The 23,491-nt window shown below is 29.8% G+C and overlaps 1 protein-coding gene across 1 annotated transcript; it reads left to right on the top strand.

The window, feature by feature from the left end:
• The first annotated feature begins 932 nt into the window (after positions 1–932).
• On the top strand, positions 933–20,007 carry LOC132942180 (uncharacterized). The gene is made up of 17 exons (XM_061010501.1): positions 933–1,086; positions 1,970–2,049; positions 2,702–3,010; positions 3,074–3,256; positions 3,600–5,733; positions 5,797–6,335; positions 6,400–6,561; positions 6,631–6,792; positions 6,862–7,023; positions 7,093–7,254; positions 7,324–7,485; positions 7,555–7,716; positions 7,786–7,947; positions 8,017–8,178; positions 8,248–8,354; positions 19,281–19,834; positions 19,893–20,007. The coding sequence occupies exons 1-15, from the start codon at positions 933–935 to the stop codon at positions 8,347–8,349; spliced, it is 4,797 nt and encodes a 1,598-aa protein (XP_060866484.1). The 3' UTR covers positions 8,350–8,354; positions 19,281–19,834; positions 19,893–20,007.
• Positions 20,008–23,491: the final 3,484 nt, after the last annotated feature.

The following is a 23,491-nucleotide window of genomic DNA, read 5'->3' as shown; positions in this document are numbered from 1 at the left end:
CTTGCAATGGGTATACAAGCGATAAGTACCGGACCCGTATCAGACTCAGATTTAGTATGTAACTATTACAGTATTCCCTATCGATACATTTGGAATTTTTCTTCCTGAAAAACTTAATTTATTATAAATATCTAGGGTTACGTCAAAATTACAATTTAATCTCTAATCTCCTTGGAGATGATAACTAAACCAGTTTAAAATCATCCTACATCATTATCATTTATCCCGCATTGAGATAGTGATGCTTGCATCCCGGTGCGTTTTTTTCACGCTGTTTTGAGGTTAGAGTAGGAAATATTTATACGTCCACGAGTTTGAGCGAACTCAGCGAACGAATTTCTATTGTGTAGTTTGGCCGAATTGGGTGATCGTAACCATATATTTTAACAACGCAAAAATTAATGTTTCAATAACTCAGGTAAGCAAATGTCTGGTATAAGCTAAGGTTAATACGTGGGTTCGTTTTACGTTTCACGATTTAAGATATATCTAAGTTAAGACAAGATTTTTAAAGAAGAAATCGTTGTGTATCGATACGTACTAAATAAATTGTGTGCGTTCAAAAAGTTAAACTTGCAGTTACAAGCGATAAGTACCTATTCGATAGAACTCAAACTTCGATACGAGTTGGTAGGTACCTACGTAACTATTCCTTATCGATACGTATCGAATTTTTTTGAATCAAAAATCTTGTCTCAACTTTATAATATAAAAGGTGAGGTTATGCATATAGCCTCTAGCTTTTAAGTTGTAACCATAGTACGTGTTATAAATTATAAGTTAAAGGTTTAGGTATATTACTTAATAGTTTCCACTGTTGTTTTTAAAAGTGTTGCAAACTATTATAGACTTCATTTATTTTCAACAAATTGTTATTAATTGTGGCCCGCTTTTTGTTTCCAGTAATTTAAACAAATCCTTTAGAACGAGAAATGGCTACCGAAGTCCCAGAAGCCAAAGTGGATTTGGTGACACAAGAGATAGAACTCACAAAGTTATTGGCATCAAATGATCCTAGAACTATAAGTGATGGTATCAAACAAATTAAACAACTGTTACTGAAAAATTCAGAAGATACGAGTGATGGTATGTTACATATTTTACACTTCATTTGTTTTATTTTAACAATTTAATATTTTATAATCTGTATATATACCTCTACACGATAAAGCGATTTGTAGCATGCCCACAAGATGAAATCCCACCCGGGGCAAGATATAAGAATTACTTACAATCTAATAATAGTTATAGTGATATTGATACTTGTACTTTAGTACATGCAGTTGAAAATTCCCTGGTGGCAATGGTGATTTTATAATATGAATGACACGAGTTTTGAATATGAGCATGCTTGTGTGCTTGATATTAAACGTTATAGTAAATCTTAACATACAAGTGTTAATAAATTTAAAACAAGATGTTAAATAGATAATGAATGAAATTCTGGTTCAAACACCAATAAACTATAAATGTTTCTGTTACCTTTAAGAAAAGTAATACTAAATATTTCTTATGAGAAGGTAGATATTCCCATGACTGGTTCTTATTGTAACCATACTTAGGATTTTTTTTTTTATAACAATTATTTTAAACAAAAATACCAAGTACCTAAGATTAACAAATTAAATATAAGATATCCAATTTTTATTATTTTCCATTAAAAGTTAAAATCTTAAAGAACAGCATTTTTTTGATTAGTTTGATCTTCCTATTATTTGTTAAAATCGTAATATATTATGTAGGTCATAAAATTAAATTATCAGCTATTAACCATTACCCACCCACCGGCCACCACCCCTCAAGATACTCATAGATGGCAGCCTCTCGATTTCCCCTTTTGCAACGTCACTGAGAGTAAGTACCCACTAGGACCCTACTATCCTAAATTTAAATTTATAAACTAAGTCAAAACTGCTTATTATACATTATTTCTTTTGTTGATATTAATTATTACTTATGAATTTTTTAGCATTTCAATTGAATAATTATTTGGTTATATGGAAAGGATTATTTTACTTTATGTGGACGTCTGATAAACCAGTACCTCAAGTAAATAATTTGTTTATCTTAATCAAACACATGTATATGTCATTAAGTCCATCCATTCAATACTTTTTATTTCAGAATATTTATAAATTATTCATCATTTGTTATTTTTAAGCATTTAGAATTAGTAATAAAAACTTAAATTTCTATTATTTTTTACATCAATTTTCTATAGGAAAATTATTATTATATTATATTCAAAATTATTTGTTATAATTCAAATATTAAATATAATATATTAATATACCTACCTAATAAATATTCTGTAATTATAAATTTTTTGAAATATAGTCACAATTGGTTTAAAGCCATAGACCTGATACTATTTTAAAGTCTATGCTTATATCTAGTGTATGCAGGGGCCGACCGGCCCAGGGTACTATAAGCCAAGTAGCACTTCGAGCTCCCATTCGTAATTAGGACCTATCTTAAATTTAACTCTGATTAAATGTAGATTTCTTCCATAATTTTAGTAAGTTTAAAAAAATATATAAGAGCCCTTAACTAATTTTGTACCCTGGACCGAAAGTAGCCAGTCCGCCCCAGATTGTATAGCCTAAATCATTAAATTTTTTGAAAGCATACACATTAAAATATTGGACACTTTTATTTGGCGGTACAAGTATCATACTTAATACAATTTTAACATTTTCAGGAAAGTGTGACTGAACAATTAAGTTATCTTATCCATAGTTGCACTTCTTATCAAGGTAAAATATTTTTTTTGGATGCATTTTTTCTTACTATCAAAGATAATTGGATGTCAATAAGACAGCACCGTATTGATGCATGTATGATGTGGGTGAGGCATTGTTTAAAACAATTACTATTTACCTTTGTCAACTGTGATTGGAACTTGGAGTATATGAATAAATTTAGTGAAGTTCTATATAGAGCCCTCAAATCATTCACTCCTAGTTTGAGAACTCAAATACAAGTAATTTTCTTGGAAGAACTTGCTAAAGTATGTATTTTTTTGATTTTTATGTATATAATTGTTAAAATTGTATTATATAATATCTTTTAGGTAAGTAGAGGAAAAGTGCCTACTGAAGCATTGGTCATTATTTTAGATTCATTCCTACATTACATTTCTGAGCTCAATGATGTAATGTTAATCAAAGAAGTTACCCAAAATGTATTTAGAAATCTTCTATCTCCGTCACCTGATTTGGAGACGTTAGAAGCTAAGTTTCAAGCTTCTCAAAAAGTGAGTAATTTTCTATTTTCTTTCTTAGTTTATTTTATCAAGAATATTCGCAAAGCTGAATTAAATTACTCAAATATCTTATTAATCCATAATAGTTTTAAAACAAAATGTATGTATCAGTAAAATTAAAAAAAAATAGTTTTCTATTAAACGATAGTTATTACTTTAAAATAGCTGTAAGTTTATTAAATACATGAATATTATTAAATCAATTATTACTTTAAATAATAATACTAATTATATACTTGAGTTTATAAATTTATAAATTTTATAATATTTTAAATATTATTTTATATATTAATTTAGTTCCATAATTTAATTTAATTTCAATATTTTGTGTTAGATCATTGATTCAAGCAATTTAAATAATGACTTAGTTGAAGGTGATATAGCAAAGAACAAGGCAAATGAATTAAATGAGAATCCATTAGATCCTCAAGTTGAAAATGTAAGTGTTGAAATACCTCGCATCAATTTCAATCCTAAAGACGTAGCAAAGGTTTTGAATAAATATTTAACTAAAGTTGATTGTACCAGAAAGTGTTTATGGGAAATAACTAAATTAATACAATTTTATAATCGTTTGGGAGCTTGTTTTCTAACATGTAGGCCAAAAGATTTGAAAACAAATAGCCAAGTATTAAAGCATAAAAAGAAAAAATATTTATCTAAAATGGTAAAAGACGGAGTGAAAAGGTTAGAAATGGTTGATTCGAGGATTAAAAAAAGTGGCCTTGAAGTTCATGATCATAAAAGTTTTAAAGAACTTACTAAGATGGGTGAAATAGTAAAAGTTACACAAAATGGAAAACCCATGTGGAAAGTAAGAAAGTCTAATAAGATCAATACATTAAAAAAGAACTTCAATTTAAATGGGTCATGGACAGTATCAAAGGACACCCAAATTGATGGAAATAACACTGTGTGTATGAAGGATGGTGAACAACCACTTATAGTACCTGTTGGATTTAATGTTGAAGTTTTAGAAACTTCAGAAAAACCACTAACAAAACTTCAGAAAAAGGTTTCTTTAAACCCAAATTTCAAATGTTTAACATTTAATTCATCTCTTAAAGAAAGTAATTCTAACAAACGCAAAAGTAAAAGTCAAATTACACAAATGAATGATGGATCAAAAAAAAAAAATATAATAAAAAAAAATTCTCTTTTCATTAAAATTGGTACGCCTAATGCTTTAAACGCAAGCCATAAAAACAGTTTATCGATATCTGCAGACCATGGAGGGTCAGTATCTAAACATTTTGAAAACAACACAAAGTCTGCAAAAGCTTTACAATTAGTAAATTCACCATTTAATATTAAAAGTCTTACACTAGATAACAAAATTGGAGGGAAAAATCAAATTAATGATGAACCACTATTTCAAGCGCCTGCTGAATTTAATGTTGAAGCTTCTGAGACTCTAGAAAAAAAACTTACAAAACTTCAGGAAAAGGTTTCTTTAAACCCAAATTTCAAATCTGTATCAGTTGATTCAAATCTAAAAGAACTTACTAAGATGGGTGAAATAGTAAAAGGTACACAAAATGGAAAGTCCATGTGGAAAGTAAGAAAGTCTGATAAGATCGATACATTAAAAGAGAACTTCAATTTAAATGGGTCATGGACAGTATCAAAGGACACCCAAATTGATGGAAATAACACTGTGTGTATGAATGATGGTGAACAACCACTTATGGTACCTGTTGGATTTAATGTTGAAGTTTTAGAAACTTCAGAAAAACCACTAACAAAACTTCAGAAAAAGGTTTCTTTAAACCCAAATTTCAAATCTGTATCGGTTGAATCAAATCTAAAAGAACTTACAAAGATGGGTGAAATAGTAAAAAGTACACAAAATGGAAAGTCCATGTGGAAAGTAAGAAAATCTGATAAGATCAATACATTAAAAGAGAACTTCAATTTAAATGGGTCATGGACAGTATCAAAGGACACCAAAATTGATGGGAATAACACTGTGTGTATGAATGATGGTGAACAACCACTTATGGTACCTGTTGGATTTAATGTTGAAGTTTTAGAAACTTCAGAAAAACCACTAACAAAACTTCAGAAAAAGGTTTCTTTAAACCCAAATTTCAAATCTGTATTGGTTGATTCAAATCTAAAAGAACTTACTAAGATGGGTGAAATAGTAAAAGGTACACAAAATGGAAAGTCCATGTGGAAAGTAAGAAAGTCTGATAAGATCAATACATTAAAAGAGAACTCCAATTTAAATGGGTCATGGACAGTATCAAAGGACACCAAAATTGATGGCAATAACACTGTGTGTATGAATGATGGTGAACAACCACTTATGGTACCTGTTGGATTTAATGTTGAAGTTTTAGAAACTTCAGAAAAACCACTAACAAAACTTCAGAAAAAGGTTTCCTTAACCCCAAGTTTAACATGTCCATCAGTTGATTCATCTATAAAAGAATTTAATAAGCCGGGTGAAATAGTATTAGAACGTAGAAAAATAGGAAAATCTATGTGGAAAGTAATAAATTTAAATAATGTTAATATATTAAAAGAGAATTTCAATTTAAATGGGTCATGGACAGTATCAAAGAACACCAAAATTGATGGCAAAACCACTGTGTGTATGAATGATGATTTTGTTACCCCAATTTTGGTACCTCCTGGATTTAATGTTGAAGTTTTGGAGTCTTCAGAAAAAACATCAACAAAAGTCCAGAATAAAGTTTCGGTAACGAGTCATAACAATAGTTGGTATCTATCTGCTGACAATGATGGTTCTGCATCTAATATAATTAAAGAAAGCAACCCATCTATTAGGGTACAAAAAGATATTTCGTTTACGTCCGTAATTACACCAGATAAGAGTTCCAAGAGCCTTAAACTTCCAACTGCTGAACATAGAGTATTGCCACAAACCACAACTACATTTTCCAAGAATAAACCAGATGGAAAAAATGAAGGTACACCTATAAGTAAAGTGAAAGCAACTTCAGCTACAAGAGTATTGCGAAAATGTAGGAAGACAACAACAGGAAAAGCAATAAGCATGTTAAAACCTAAAGACATTTCTAATAAGGCACTTAAAAAAGTTGTGAGTTAAAATAATTACCTTTGTTGTTACTTATCAATTGATTTGTTGTTTTTGTTTAATATAGCGAAGTGAGGCTTTCGAGAATGGTTTTGGTTCTCTTAGAAAAAGTCCTAGGCTGGCCATAAAGGCTACAAGAGAATTGCAAAATTGTAGGAAGACAACGGAAGGAGAAGAAATAAGCATGTTAATACCTGAAGACATTTCTAATAAGGCACTTGAAAAAGTTGTGAGTTAAAATAATTACCTTTGTTGTTATTTATAATTTAATTTAATTTATTGTTTTTGTTTATTGTAGCGAAGTGAAGCTTTCGAGGATGGTTTTGGTTCCCTTAGAAAAAGTCCTAGGCTGGCCATAAAGACTACAAGAGAATTGCAAAATTGTAGGAAGACAACGGAAGGAGAAGAAATAAGCATGTTAATACCTGAAGACATTTCTAATAAGGCACTTGAAAAAGTTGTGAGTTAAAATAATTATCTTTGTTGTTACTTATAATTTAATTTAATTTATTGTTTTTGTTTATTGTAGCGAAGTGAAGCTTTCGAGGATGGTTTTGGTTCTCTTAGAAGAAGTCCTAGGCTGGCCATAAAGACTACAAGAGAATTGCAAAATTGTAGGAAGACAACGGAAGGAGAAGAAATAAGCATGTTAATACCTGAAGACATTTCTAATAAGGCACTTGAAAAAGTTGTGAGTTAAAATAATTACCTTTGTTGTTACTTATAATATAATTTAATTTATTGTTTTTGTTTATTGTAGCGAAGTGAAGCTTTCGAGGATGGTTTTGGTTCTCTTAGAAAAAGTCCTAGGCTGGCCATCAAGACTACAAGAGAATTGCAAAATTGTAGGAAGACAACGGAAGGAGAAGAAATAAGCATGTTAATACCTGAAGACATTTCTAATAAGGCACTTGAAAAAGTTGTGAGTTAAAATAATTACCTTTGCTGTTACTTATAATTTAATTTAATTTATTGTTTTTGTTTATTGTAGCGAAGTGAAGCTTTCGAGGATGGTTTTGGTTCTCTTAGAAAAAGTCCTAGGCTGGCCATAAAGACTACAAGAGAATTGCAAAATTGTAGGAAGACAACGGAAGGAGAAGAAATAAGCATGTTAATACCTGAAGACATTTCTAATAAGGCACTTGAAAAAGTTGTGAGTTAAAATAATTACCTTTGCTGTTACTTATAATTTAATTTAATTTATTGTTTTTGTTTATTGTAGCAAAGTGAAGCTTTCGAGGATGGTTTTGGTTCTCTTAGAAAAAGTCCTAGGCTGGCCATAAAGACTACAAGAGAATTGCAAAATTGTAGGAAGACAACGGAAGGAGAAGAAATAAGCATGTTAATACCTGAAGACATTTCTAATAAGGCACTTGAAAAAGTTGTGAGTTAAAATAATTATCTTTGTTGTTACTTATAATTTAATTTAATTTATTGTTTTTGTTTATTGTAGCGAAGTGAAGCTTTCGAGGATGGTTTTGGTTCTCTTAGAAGAAGTCCTAGGCTGGCCATAAAGACTACAAGAGAATTGCAAAATTGTAGGAAGACAACGGAAGGAGAAGAAATAAGCATGTTAATACCTGAAGACATTTCTAATAAGGCACTTGAAAAAGTTGTGAGTTAAAATAATTACCTTTGTTGTTATTAATAATTTAATTTAATTTATTGTTTTTGTTTATTGTAGCGAAGTGAAGCTTTCGAGGATGGTTTTGGTTCTCTTAGAAAAAGTCCTAGGCTGGCCATAAAGACTACAAGAGAATTGCAAAATTGTAGGAAGACAACGGAAGGAGAAGAAATAAGCATGTTAATACCTGAAGACATTTCTAATAAGGCACTTGAAAAAGTTGTGAGTTAAAATAATTACCTTTGTTGTTATTTATAATTTAATTTAATTTATTGTTTTTGTTTATTGTAGCAAAGTGAAGCTTTCGAGGATGGTTTTGGTTTTCTTAGAAAAAGTCCTAGGCTGTCATTCAAGACTGATTCTGCTAAGAAAATAGTTGAATACCAATGTTGAGCAAGGTAAAAACCTAGAATAACCTAGGATATGAAACAAAATTAGTTTTGTCAAACCACGAATGACTTTTGTAATTTGAATTTTTACAAAAGAGATTTTGTAATTGGTATGTCTTAAGACAAACCAGGGTGAAGTCCGAACTACCAAAATCATTCTGTGTCTGACCAAACTATGTTGTATATCTTAGGTTAGGTACTTTTACTGTAACATATATATATATAAATATAATATAATATGTATTAATGTAATGACTAATGACACATAAATTTGAACTTTTTCTCAAAATCAAAAAAACAAAATATGATTTGTATTACTATACTCTGTCCCAAAAGAGAACATGCCGGTTCTGCGCATCCCCCTGCGTCACCCTGCTGTCGAAACTGGTTCCCCTCTGACAGGTATGAAGCGCAGGGGGACTAGTTTTGGTCGGTGCGCGGCATGATCTCTCGTGGGACAGAGTATATGTATTTTTTTTTTTAATATACCTATAAATTGTAGTGAATTATATGTACCTAATATTTTTGTAGCAGTTTATTAAATAAAGTTTATTTTTATGATTTATATTATAAAATGGATGGGGAACTAGCATACCTTTTTTATCTGGCCCTTGGTACATTTACAAATTACTTCATACAATTATAATGTTTATCTGTATTATATAAATAAGTAGTTAATAAATGTGTACAATACTCCTACAACAGTTGAAATTGAAAAGTAAGATGCTTCACTTCAATTAGAATTATGTGAGTTGAAACAGATCCATTTTTATCTGCTAAAGAGATTGACGTGTGCTTTTGGAAAGAATTACTCGTTGATAACTATCCACTTATACTAGATTTTGTATTAAAAATGTTATCTAAGATTGTAACAAATTTTGACCTAACCTTGAGATATTTCAAAGAAGGTATTTCAAGATGAAAATTTTTAAGCTTTGAACAACATTACACTGAATATCAAATAACAAATTAAACAAAGTTGAATCATATAGAGTTGGTATTTTTAACAGGCAACGAAATGCACAGTATCAGATATAATATGTAACTACACATATTGTACTAAAACAACATTAGGTTATATTTTGGTTTTTATATAACAAAATTCACAAATTTCTCTTAATGTTACACATTTAAATTAGCTGATGACCAATAGATAGCTAATCATCTATATATTTTCTCATCGAACGATAACATTGTTTTGGCGGTGCACGTATTTTTTTAAAGTGATTTTGTTGTTGTACTTAACCTACCTTGTGTAATACCTATGACATATAACTGCCTTGTAAGTTGAAATATTTGTTGGACCAATATGTTGTATGTGAATATGTGATAACAGTATACATACTGTATTAGTCTTGTTGAGTTTAGGATTATGTTTGTAGATCGATCTGGACAAAAATGACTACACTGCTTTTAGTAACAAGTAACATTTATTAAACGCATGCCGTACACATAAGTAATATTATAATGTAGAACCTACAGTATGCTAAGAGTCGGCCTTATATACAAGTGACCTATTGACCTAAGTCTCACGCCACTGTTTAACAATATTCGATTCGCTAATAATTATATCACATGATATGGCGTGATTTTGCACATTATTAATAACAACGATGTTGTTGTTGTTGCTCACTATGATGATACGTTGTACAATTTTAAATTATATTCAACAAGTCTATCTTAAATCGTAGTATACAATGTCATATAGTAATTTTGCCATTATCCGTTAGGACGTTAGGTAAGGTTTTCATTTTTTTTTTTTTTATATATACTTAGAAGTATTCTAGCATCACAGAATAGGTAATATTTTGAAGGTTGGGTATTAATAATTATTTATTTAAATAATGATAATATTATGAATTACAATAGACGGTTAAGTTGATGAAACTATGCTATTTTTTTGAAAATATAAAAGGGTAATATTAATTACTAGCTGATCCTGTGCACTTCGTTGCCCGTTAAATCTACCAACTCTATATGACTCAAACTTTGTTCAATTCGTTATTTAATATACCGAATATTTTTTTAATAATTATTCGGTATATTAAATAACGAATTGAACAAAGTTTGAGTCATATAGAGTTGGTAGATTTAACGGGCAACGAAGTGCACAGGATCAGCTAGTAATTAATATTACCCTTTTATATTTTCAAAAAAATAGCATAGTTTCATCAACTTAACCGTCTATTGTAATTCATAATATTATCATTATTTAAATAAATAATACGGTGTTCAAAATTTATCTTAACTTTTCTGATGCCTGGAATAAAAATTCTGATTCGCAGCAATATATTATCAGGTAGGCAATCCACCTGCGGTAGATCGCGGACCCAGTGCGGTTTGTACGTAAGTGTATGATTTAACTCTAAAGTATCAAAGTTATACCAAGTTTATTTTGATATAATACGGCGGATTAATGTAATTAATCAATACATAGTCCTAACCTAACCTAAACGTACTAAATTCCGACGAATAAAAACCAAATTTAACTCTTTTTAAATTAGCCTATCTTCTTCACAGAGATCTGCACACAAACGTATATATTTTAATATAGGCTATAGCTGATCCTGCACACTTTGTGGCCCGTAAAAAATGACAACTCTTAAACAAATTGTGATTGTTCAACTCCTTTTTGGTGTAACTCACTGCAGTAAGTGCAACTCAGCCACCCTGGTAGGCAATGTGTGAAAATTCGATTTGATGTATGCTTGTACCTGATCTGACCGATTGACCAATAGCAACCAATAATAAATAAATACTATTTCTATTAATTATTTCTCCTATAACCAATAGCAATCATTTATAAACAAATATTTCTATCATAAATCTCAAAATCTCTGTTTGAGCACTTCTATTAATTGAATTTAGCGTGATGTTATATAGCCTATGACCTTCCTCAATGAATGGACTATCCAACAAAAAAATAATTTTTCAATTCGAACCAGTATAGCCCCTTACAGCCCCTTACAGCCCTTTTTAGTAATAAAAAGTAGACTATGTTTTTCCTCAGTGTCTAAACTATCTATGTACCAAATTTCATTTAAATCGGTTCTGTAGTTTCGGAGCCTATTCAATACAAACAATCAAATCTTTCCTCTTTATAATATTAGTATAGATTTAGATTATTATAATAGCTTCAAAACCCATGGCAACTATTTTTAAACACAAATTTCTATTTTAAATCTCAAAATTCCAGTTTGAGCACTTCCTCAGGGTGATCAATTCCCTTTTTAAATTAGCCTATATTCATCAATGATAATGTCGGCTTCTAATGGTAAAAATATTTTTAAAATATAAAATATGAGATTTTGTAATTGGTATGTCTTAAGACAAACCAGGGTGAAGTCCGAACTACCAAAATCATTCTGTGTCTGACCAAACTATGTTGTATATCTTAGGTTAGGTACTTTTACTGTAACATATATATATATAAATATAATATAATATGTATTAATGTAATGACTAATGACACATAAATTTGAACTTTTTCTCAAAATCAAAAAAACAAAATATGATTTGTATTACTATACTCTGTCCCAAAAGAGAACATGCCGGTTCTGCGCATCCCCCTGCGTCACCCTGCTGTCGAAACTGGTTCCCCTCTGACAGGTATGAAGCGCAGGGGGACTAGTTTTGGTCGGTGCGCGGCATGATCTCTCGTGGGACAGAGTATATGTATTTTTTTTTTTAATATACCTATAAATTGTAGTGAATTATATGTACCTAATATTTTTGTAGCAGTTTATTAAATAAAGTTTATTTTTATGATTTATATTATAAAATGGATGGGGAACTAGCATACCTTTTTTATCTGGCCCTTGGTACATTTACAAATTACTTCATACAATTATAATGTTTATCTGTATTATATAAATAAGTAGTTAATAAATGTGTACAATACTCCTACAACAGTTGAAATTGAAAAGTAAGATGCTTCACTTCAATTAGAATTATGTGAGTTGAAACAGATCCATTTTTATCTGCTAAAGAGATTGACGTGTGCTTTTGGAAAGAATTACTCGTTGATAACTATCCACTTATACTAGATTTTGTATTAAAAATGTTATCTAAGATTGTAACAAATTTTGACCTAACCTTGAGATATTTCAAAGAAGGTATTTCAAGATGAAAATTTTTAAGCTTTGAACAACATTACACTGAATATCAAATAACAAATTAAACAAAGTTGAATCATATAGAGTTGGTATTTTTAACAGGCAACGAAATGCACAGTATCAGATATAATATGTAACTACACATATTGTACTAAAACAACATTAGGTTATATTTTGGTTTTTATATAACAAAATTCACAAATTTCTCTTAATGTTACACATTTAAATTAGCTGATGACCAATAGATAGCTAATCATCTATATATTTTCTCATCGAACGATAACATTGTTTTGGCGGTGCACGTATTTTTTTAAAGTGATTTTGTTGTTGTACTTAACCTACCTTGTGTAATACCTATGACATATAACTGCCTTGTAAGTTGAAATATTTGTTGGACCAATATGTTGTATGTGAATATGTGATAACAGTATACATACTGTATTAGTCTTGTTGAGTTTAGGATTATGTTTGTAGATCGATCTGGACAAAAATGACTACACTGCTTTTAGTAACAAGTAACATTTATTAAACGCATGCCGTACACATAAGTAATATTATAATGTAGAACCTACAGTATGCTAAGAGTCGGCCTTATATACAAGTGACCTATTGACCTAAGTCTCACGCCACTGTTTAACAATATTCGATTCGCTAATAATTATATCACATGATATGGCGTGATTTTGCACATTATTAATAACAACGATGTTGTTGTTGTTGCTCACTATGATGATACGTTGTACAATTTTAAATTATATTCAACAAGTCTATCTTAAATCGTAGTATACAATGTCATATAGTAATTTTGCCATTATCCGTTAGGACGTTAGGTAAGGTTTTCATTTTTTTTTTTTTTATATATACTTAGAAGTATTCTAGCATCACAGAATAGGTAATATTTTGAAGGTTGGGTATTAATAATTATTTATTTAAATAATGATAATATTATGAATTACAATAGACGGTTAAGTTGATGAAACTATGCTATTTTTTTGAAAATATAAAAGGGTAATATTAATTACTAGCTGATCCTGTGCACTTCGTTGCCCGTTAAATCTACCAACTCTATATGACTCAAACTTTGTTCAATTCGTTATTTAATATACCGAATATTTTTTTAATAATTATTCGGTATATTAAATAACGAATTGAACAAAGTTTGAGTCATATAGAGTTGGTAGATTTAACGGGCAACGAAGTGCACAGGATCAGCTAGTAATTAATATTACCCTTTTATATTTTCAAAAAAATAGCATAGTTTCATCAACTTAACCGTCTATTGTAATTCATAATATTATCATTATTTAAATAAATAATACGGTGTTCAAAATTTATCTTAACTTTTCTGATGCCTGGAATAAAAATTCTGATTCGCAGCAGTATATTATCAGGTAGGCAATCCACCTGCGGTAGATCGCGGACCCAGTGCGGTTTGTACGTAAGTGTATGATTTAACTCTAAAGTATCAAAGTTATACCAAGTTTATTTTGATATAATACGGCGGATTAATGTAATTAATCAATACATAGTCCTAACCTAACCTAAACGTACTAAATTCCGACGAATAAAAACCAAATTTAACTCTTTTTAAATTAGCCTATCTTCTTCACAGAGATCTGCACACAAACGTATATATTTTAATATAGGCTATAGCTGATCCTGCACACTTTGTGGCCCGTAAAAAATGACAACTCTTAAACAAATTGTGATTGTTCAACTCCTTTTTGGTGTAACTCACTGCAGTAAGTGCAACTCAGCCACCCTGGTAGGCAATGTGTGAAAATTCGATTTGATGTATGCTTGTACCTGATCTGACCGATTGACCAATAGCAACCAATAATAAATAAATACTATTTCTATTAATTATTTCTCCTATAACCAATAGCAATCATTTATAAACAAATATTTCTATCATAAATCTCAAAATCTCTGTTTGAGCACTTCTATTAATTGAATTTAGCGTGATGTTATATAGCCTATGACCTTCCTCAATGAATGGACTATCCAACAAAAAAATAATTTTTCAATTCGAACCAGTATAGCCCCTTACAGCCCCTTACAGCCCTTTTTAGTAATAAAAAGTAGACTATGTTTTTCCTCAGTGTCTAAACTATCTATGTACCAAATTTCATTTAAATCGGTTCTGTAGTTTCGGAGCCTATTCAATACAAACAATCAAATCTTTCCTCTTTATAATATTAGTATAGATTTAGATTATTATAATAGCTTCAAAACCCATGGCAACTATTTTTAAACACAAATTTCTATTTTAAATCTCAAAATTCCAGTTTGAGCACTTCCTCAGGGTGATCAATTCCCTTTTTAAATTAGCCTATATTCATCAATGATAATGTCGGCTTCTAATGGTAAAAATATTTTTAAAATCGGTCCAGTAGTTTCGGAGCCTATTCAATACAAACAATCAAATCTTTCCTCTTTATAATATTAGTATAGATATAGATTAAAATATTCATTAATGTTTTGTGTTTTGCATTAATGCATAGTTATAGTACTAGTACCTACACTAGTACCATATTGAAAATACTAATACAAATACTGTAATTGTCAATTAGTTTATATTTATAGAACTTTGTCCACTCAATTTACAACTCTGGATATTCTGTACCAAAATATATTTGAATATTATTTTTAACAGGTTAATATTACATAATAATAAAAATACTAGCTCTTAACTAATTAAAAACTAGGTAAGGTCAGGAGGGGTTTGTGAAACACCAAATTTAAAATTTTAATTTTAACTGATTGTCTGGTATTTTCAATAAAATAGGCCTCTGTATTTGGTAGGTCTGACCTCCTGCTGGGCCAATAAAAATATAGGTATACCTATCGATTCAGCACATCATTACAATAACTACCCATATAAATTATATAACAATATATCAATATATATCATTAGGTATAATGTCGTATTATATATAATAAATTCTTTGATATTATTATGTAACGATTATCCTATATTATGGACATACAAAAAAGAAATATAATAATAAAAATAAAAACCTGTTGTGGGTCTCGGATTCCTCGACAGAAACAAAGTTTCGAAGACGTATGTCACTGAATTCATTTTTATAGACACTCTTTAATTGTAAATAAGCTTAAATAAAAAATCTTTTTTTTTTTATTATATAACAAGAATATATACAATCTGTAATAAGCTATAAAATACAATGGGTAATATGGGGGATGCAAGTATACAAGACAAGGCGGCGTGATCGATGGCGGGGGGGGGGGGGTCCAATGACCCTACTTCAAAATTCTAAACAAGTTTCATTATTTTTTTTTATTTATTAAATGTTAAGGAGGTCCCTGGGCAAATTTCGTTTGAGACGGCGAGATGGGTTATTGGGAAGAGTAAGATAGGAGAGGTTTGAAATTAGAGGATTTGAGTGATTGAAAGTGTTTTTGTGGAATGATTTATAATAATGAGCGGCAAGTGTATTAATGGTTGGGATTTTGAGGTCAGAGTGGAGGGAGAGATTGCTGACGTACCAGGGGGCTTTCGAAGGCAAATTGACTAAAACGATTGGAAAAATTTTATATTTGATATTTTGACCGTACCCCAAAGTTGAATACCGTAGGTCATTGATGGACGAATAATTTGTTTGTAGATTGAAAGTTTGGTGTTAAGTGGAAGATTTGATTTGAGAAGGTGTCTAAGTTTGAGGAGTTTGAGGTTAAGAGATTTTCTCTTAGTTTTTATATGAGTGGCCCAAGTAAGTTTGTTGTCAAGGTGGACTCCAAGATAACAAGTTGCTTCTTTAGAGGGAATCATGTCATCATTAAGAGTCGTGGGGGGCAGAGACCTGGACGTAGAGAGAAAGTTGTATGTGTTGATTTATTACGATTTATTTTAATTCTTCACAGGTTGAACCAATTTTGAAGTTTGTTAAGGTGTGCTTGGAGTGCTTCAAAGGCTCTGGTTAGATCGACGTTTGTTGAAATAATGGCTGTATCACCAGCGAAGGTAGCAAGAGTGGTGTTTTCAGAGTGAAGAATATCGGATGTAAAAATGTTGAAGAGTGTTGGAATTTGAAGATTAAAAAATCTTATGGTGAATTACGGTCTTATGGTCCCGTGTTCTGTGACGGAATGATGGAGGGTACCCGCCGGTTGGGTGCCAGCCGAGTCAGGAACAGAACAAAGCACCGGTGGCCGGCAGGCGTGCAGACTCTGACCCAGGCGGGGCGCGTACAAGTCGCTGAACGCAATGCGGCCGGTCTGGTGTCAGATTTAAAATAACTTGAGTGCTTGTTTTTACTTTTTAAGGTTTTTATTTTGTAATTTATAATTAGTTTTTAACGTATATTTTCTACTTTAAAACAATGCAAGCAGTAACCACTAACTAAAACTAATGATGTTTGAAAATAGTCTTAAAAAAAAAATACCACATTCTTATTTTTTGAATTTGGGATTAACCGTTTTCAAGATTGCTATTTTTGATAATTTAAAATGTTTTTTTTTTAGTGTTTATTTTGATAATGTTATGCTCTTTTTAGCCCTGTTTACAAACAAATCTCTTAAATTTTAATATTTTATACTAATATTATTATGAACCATTAAACTATTTTACTTTGATTATAAGCTCGGGACTTTGAAAAATGTATTTCAAAATGAAGAAATGTTATGTAAAATATGAGTAAAGATATAACATATATTCAAAAAGTTAAAACAAACTTCCCAGCTGCTTAAAATATAGTAAGACTTAAAAATGGAGTTAATACTAGTTATAACTTGAATTTAATTGATAGTCAAAAGCTTTAGTCGTAATCCATAAACAGTGGCAGATCCGGGAAGGGCATGAGAGAGTAAAAGTACAAAAAGTTCCACAATTGGCTAAAAAATTGGCTAAACTCAGTGTAAAAAAAGGAAAACTCCGGTGATGGGGGGGGGGGGGGATTGGGAAAATGATCCCTTTGCCATCCCCCTGGATCCGCCACTGTCCATAAAAATATAAGTTTACAGGAGACATACTAACCTACATAATCGTTTAATATCTAATTTGTTAATATTTTTTTAATGTGGTATCTGGATAATCAATAATCTTAAGAATTGAAAGTTGGTAATAGTTATTTATATTGTTAATTTAGCTTTATTTATGACATCAACAATTTTTATTGTACTATATGTATATTGATATTTTATTTTCTAAAAAATGCATATATTTGTATTGTTATATGTAGGGTTTTTGTCGTGATTAGATTTACTGTGTAAAAGTGTTCGCATGTCATACGTTTGATTATACAGTTGTGTTAGGTATGCTCATAAAGAAACATATTAAATATTATATCTGAACAAAAACACCCTGCTAAATTTTGTGGAAAAATAAAAAAAGCCAAGTACAAAATAAAAACGGATCTAAAAGTTGTGACATCATTTTATAGCAAAGTCTTTTTTTTTTAACTATAGATAACATTTATTTGCGGAAGCAATGCGTAAGCAGTTCCCGCGGCGTCGTCGGTTCAAAACTAGAAAAAAAAAGATAACATTTATCTAGCGGCGTCGCGGCAGTAATGCGAAAGCAATTCCCGCGGCGCCGTCGGTTTAAAACGAAAAAAAAAAAGACAACATTTATCTTAAAATATTCTGCTAAATAATTAGCTTACTAATTTTTAATTGAATTGATCATAGCTTTGACACTTCCGTTGATATTGTTCATAATAATTTGAAAAAAACAGCATGCATATCTACCTGAAATGTTTCAACTAGATGACTGTATTTTCAAACTTCATTATTTAACTTCAAATTTGCTGCTTTCTCAAGAAAGGTTTTTTGTGAATCTTGATGCTTCCTACACCAGACCAGTTAAGCGTGTTGTATTGCCTTATAATGACAATTGACATATCTATAGATTAACATATTAAATGTAAAGTATGTTTTCCATGTGGACCTCATTAACTACTAGTCCAGACATGGCTGGTGTCTAAACGCCATACTACTCCATTGCATGGACATTGTAACTTAATTGTTTTCAATTTACATTTTAGATCACAATTCAAAACAACCTTTTGTAAATTTTAATGGTAACTTTATTTATATATAATTTAAACATGCCTAAAGAAAATAGGCTGTAAGTAGCTATTTACATAATTTTGTAAGGGAATTTGTAATTCAACTTATTTTAAATATATTATATGTAGATAGTACACGTCATGTTAAATACAATTCAATTTAATAGATATCTTAAATTACTTTAATACCTTTTAAAAATTAAAGTTTTTTCAAATAAATGATTAATTGTATAACATTTAGGTAATTGTTGGTACTTTTTTAAGTCATCAACATTCCATCTCTATATAGTTATCGTTTTATCAACATGGATTAAATCAAAAAAATGTAAAATGCCAAAATATTTTGAAAGTACCTATAAAGTTACTAGGTATGTATTTGGTGAAAATTTAAAGTATTCCTTTCTGAATTCCCAAAAAATTGATTTTCATAAAAGCTGTTGTAGCATAACCATTCCTACTTTTCCTCTGTTTTTTATAATTTTTTCCTGCTTATTCAGAAAAGTACTGAGAAAATCCAATTTTTGACCAATTCTACAAACTAGTTTTATAATAATATTTTTGATTTTTATGCTGAAGGGCAAACATGACATATTGAAGTCATGCACAATCTGTATGGTGTATATTCAAAGGATATCAGTTATATCACATATCTTTAACTCCTAATAATCCTATGAATAATGTAAATAGGTTTGTGGGACCAATACCATATTTCTTGTAATATAAAAACAAATTTAAATACAAAATGGTTTGTATTATGTGCCTTATTAACTTTTTAATCATTAAAATTTTAGCTGATGATGAAATTAAAGTCAAAAAAAAATTATGATGACTTTGATATTGAAATAATCAAAGATGACAACAATCTTCTTGAGAATTCAAGTAGCTTTAAAAGTTCAGAAGCTACAAAACCACATTTAACGCATAATGTTCTGAAAGCATAATTACAGTCAACTATTCACTCAAGTATTGTATAATAAATACATTTTATTAAAAACTAAAATGTATTTAATTTATTAACTAGGTTTGGGACTAATTCAAAATAAATCTACAAAAATTCAATTTGTAAATATACGGTACCATCATTATAACAATAGAAAAATGGTAAAAATTCCACCAATAAAGTCTTTGGAAAAACAAACTAACTAAACAAACAATATATCAACAAAGATTTATGCAGTATTCAAACAACGTTCACAGGTCAAAAAATATGACTTTGATGTTGAAATAATCAAAGATTACATCAATCTTTTTGAGGAAGTGAGAAACTCTAAAACTACAGAAGCTTCACAACCACAATTGACGCAGAATGTTCTGAAATCAAAATTTCTGCCAATTTGTCACTCAAGTATTTTATAACAAATCCATTTTATTAAAAATTAAAATTAATTAAATGTATTAATTAGGTTTGGGACTAATTCAAAATAAATCTACAAAAAGTCAATCTGTAAATATACGCTACCATCCTTATAAAAGAAATATCATAACAATTCTGCCACAAAAATCGTTGGGAAATTCAAAGTAACATAACACATAATGTACAGTCCTCAAACAACAAAGAGGTTTGCAGAATTCGAAAAACGTTTACAGGTCAAAAAAAGATAGTTGATGCCTCCAGATAATAAATTAAACTGTGCATGAATGTCACACAGCAGTAATACAAATAATAATTCTAATTTCTTAAAATCAAGTGTAAATTTGAAAATTAAAACATTCTAAAATGTATTATTTTTATTATATATATTTTTTTTAAGGATATACTTTAGTAACAATTATTGGTATTCATTTATATTTTATTATATAATATATAATATAATATACAATTTATTTAAATATGTAGCTATTCATATTCTTTGTTAAAACTTACTATTTATAAAAATGTAATCATTTTAATATTAACATACAATTAAACATCAAAAATTATTTTGTTAAACATTGTAAAAGTGAAATGTTTTTGTTCAATCTCGATATTATGTATTATTAAATAGTTTTATAGACATGTTATAGTGTATGTACCACTTTTGAAAAAATATTATTAGTTTTATGTATTATTACATTTTAAACTGGTTTTTATCTTTTTTCCACAATTTTTACAATTGTTGGTTTATACAGTGTGTTTCCCTTTAAAGGTAACACGACATAGGTTAGGTTGAAAAATTCAATAATTTAAATTAAAACATTTGCTCGTTGTCATTCAGTCAATTATGGTTTTAGAGCCATGGTTAAGAGGTCAAAATGACTTAAAAAATTCGGTTTATCCGAATTTGATATTTAAAAAACCTGTTGCTATTTAAAAAATAGTAAGTTGTATTGCGCATGCGCACAATGAAAGCTATAACAATTTTAAATTCATCAAAAAATGTGTATTTATGTATTTCTTAACTCCTCCCGAAAACCCCATAACAATCCGGGGTCACTGGATTGAAATATATCGTGTTACCTTTAAAGGGAAACACACTGTATATTATAAATATGTAGTTATACATTTGTGTAACCGCATAAGAGTTTAGAACTATGTGCCTATGCAGTGTACAACAAATGTCACAAATGTTGAAGAAAAACTAAATAGAAAATGTGACAAAAACTCAGGGTAACTTGCACTTGAAAAACAAATAGATTTTAATTTTGAAATTAACTATAAATATTACTAAATACAATAATATTTATCCCTTTTTTTTAATCATTATCATTAAACTTGTGACAATCTGAAAAAGGCACACATGGATAGGTAATATAATAAAACATTTTAAGACCATACAAGACATGATAGTTTTAAATTGAAAAAAAGTATTAAGTAACTGTTAACAATTAATTAAGTATGTTATTATTAATATAAATCTTAAGTTTATTTTATGGATAATTATTTTTGAACAAAAATTATTGATTTTATGGTGCTTGTGCTGATGATTGTCACTTTTCAAATATTGAATATTTAAACAATCAATATTAGATAGGTACCATTTTGATTAAGGTTTTAAGTCTAAAAAGGATACAGTAATATTGAGTTTAATAATGCATTATTGTGCCATCATACTAGAATTGTAAATGTAGACTGCATGCCACCTAAAATGGATTAGACAAATAAATATAATAAGGAATCTCATTCTACGAGAGCTAATTGTATTTACTTGTTTCTAGAGTAATGATGACCGATTAATTAACTCTTGGTTTCAACGGTTTATAAATGGAAATCTTGTCATCTAACTTTATTTTGGGACGGCTTGTGAGTCAAAATTAGAGTGCCTTGATCTCTAGACACTCTAATTGAAATACTCAACAATGAACAAATGAACACTTCTTTGTAATTACTAGAACCGTGACTGAAGATTATGTTTCATACATAGACAATTATAAATTATGAATAGGTACCTAATAACTCTGCATAGAAATGTTTTTGTCATTATTTGTTGTATTTAGTAGTATCGAATACTTATTTAAAAAGAAACTAACTAATTTTACTTATAACAAATAAACTTATGTAATTACAAAATTAAAAGAAGTACAAACAGAAATGTACATTAAAATCAACAGTCTAAATGCACCATTACAATTTCAAAATTCAAAAACTAAAAAAAAATTCTTAGAAAGAAAACTTACAAAATATAAGAATAAGGAAATATTGGTGAGTGAACCACTGCCGAATATTTCTGTGTTGCAATGAAAGGAAAAATTGTTTTGTAGAATACCATCAAGTTGACATCGAATAATTTTACTACAATTCATTTTTTTTATGTAAAATAACAAAGTAAAAATTGGCAAGGAGTCCGTTCATTTTTATGGTTACTATCAGAAGTATTTTTTTTATGTAAATAATGATTTATTATTCATTTTAAATGAACTAAGAAGTCCCGGACAAAAAAGTAAGTGAAGTAAAAAAAAAAATTGGAAAAAATCAGAGACCTTAGTTGGACCACAATATAAAATTCAGTCAAAAAAAATGTTGTCCAATAAGGTTAAATCAAAGGGTTAAATAGTCTATATTATACTATTATCTATTTTCAATTAATACCCTACACTCTACAGTATTTTCAGTACCTAGGTACCTTTAAATTTTTAATTTAACTCCAGACATATTTTCATCTGTACGCCCTGATTTACACCACCTAGCTACAAATTAAAAATAATAAAACAATATTATACAATAATAGGTGCTGCGGCCGTCCTCTGTCTTAAGTTTTTATTGTATAGGGTTCTTCCGACGTCGGGGAATCACTTCGACAATATAATATGTTATTTATAAAATAAAAATAGGATCTACCTAATATTGTCGAGCATATAGTAGTAGTAGTAGTAGTATAAGTAAATAGTTCTGGGCAGTGGCGCCGAACTATATTTTAAAGGGGGGGGGGGGCAAGTAAAAAGTTATATGGACCACCACCCCTGTTTACAAAATTTTGCTGCATATGTATAGGTACACGCATATGAGATAGGAACATAATTCATAAATAATTTGTTGGGGTACCCACGGACCCTAACGAACACACCCACCGAAAAGAAGGTCGCCCCCTCTTAGGTTATAGGTGCCAGCGCCACTGGTTGGCGTCCGTTGTGACGCACACCGGCGCTGTTTCAAACCTCAGTTCACGGGCGGTATTTTTCTTCGGGCAAGTCACAGTGTCCGGAGAACAAGTACCGCCATCCCCCACCCGGGCATGGCAGATACTTATGGGTGCCCACTTGAAAATCTGCTAAAAACTACACACCCGTGTTTACCAACCAACAGTACCCTACAAACAAATATGCCGGGCTCAATGATCAATTAAAAAAAAAAAAAAAAAGTAAATAGTAATTTATTTTAATAATGCACCAAAGAATTTTTGTTTTTGAATAAAAGTTGTAATCTATATCTAACTTAATAATCGGTTGACCGGCGTCTTTCGAAGATTGCAGGGTCAGCCCAGATACCATAGGCTGCTACTGTAGACACGCCTATGATATTACTTAAATTTTTACACAATTTTACATTTATATAACGAATTTCATAGGTACTATGAATAATAATATG

This window comes from Metopolophium dirhodum, chromosome 1 (assembly GCF_019925205.1).
Source record: "Metopolophium dirhodum isolate CAU chromosome 1, ASM1992520v1, whole genome shotgun sequence".
NCBI classification, from domain to species: Eukaryota; Metazoa; Arthropoda; class Insecta; order Hemiptera; family Aphididae; genus Metopolophium; species Metopolophium dirhodum.
The sequence above is the reverse complement of the archived record's forward strand: the minus strand, read 5'-3'. Positions and strand labels throughout refer to the sequence as shown.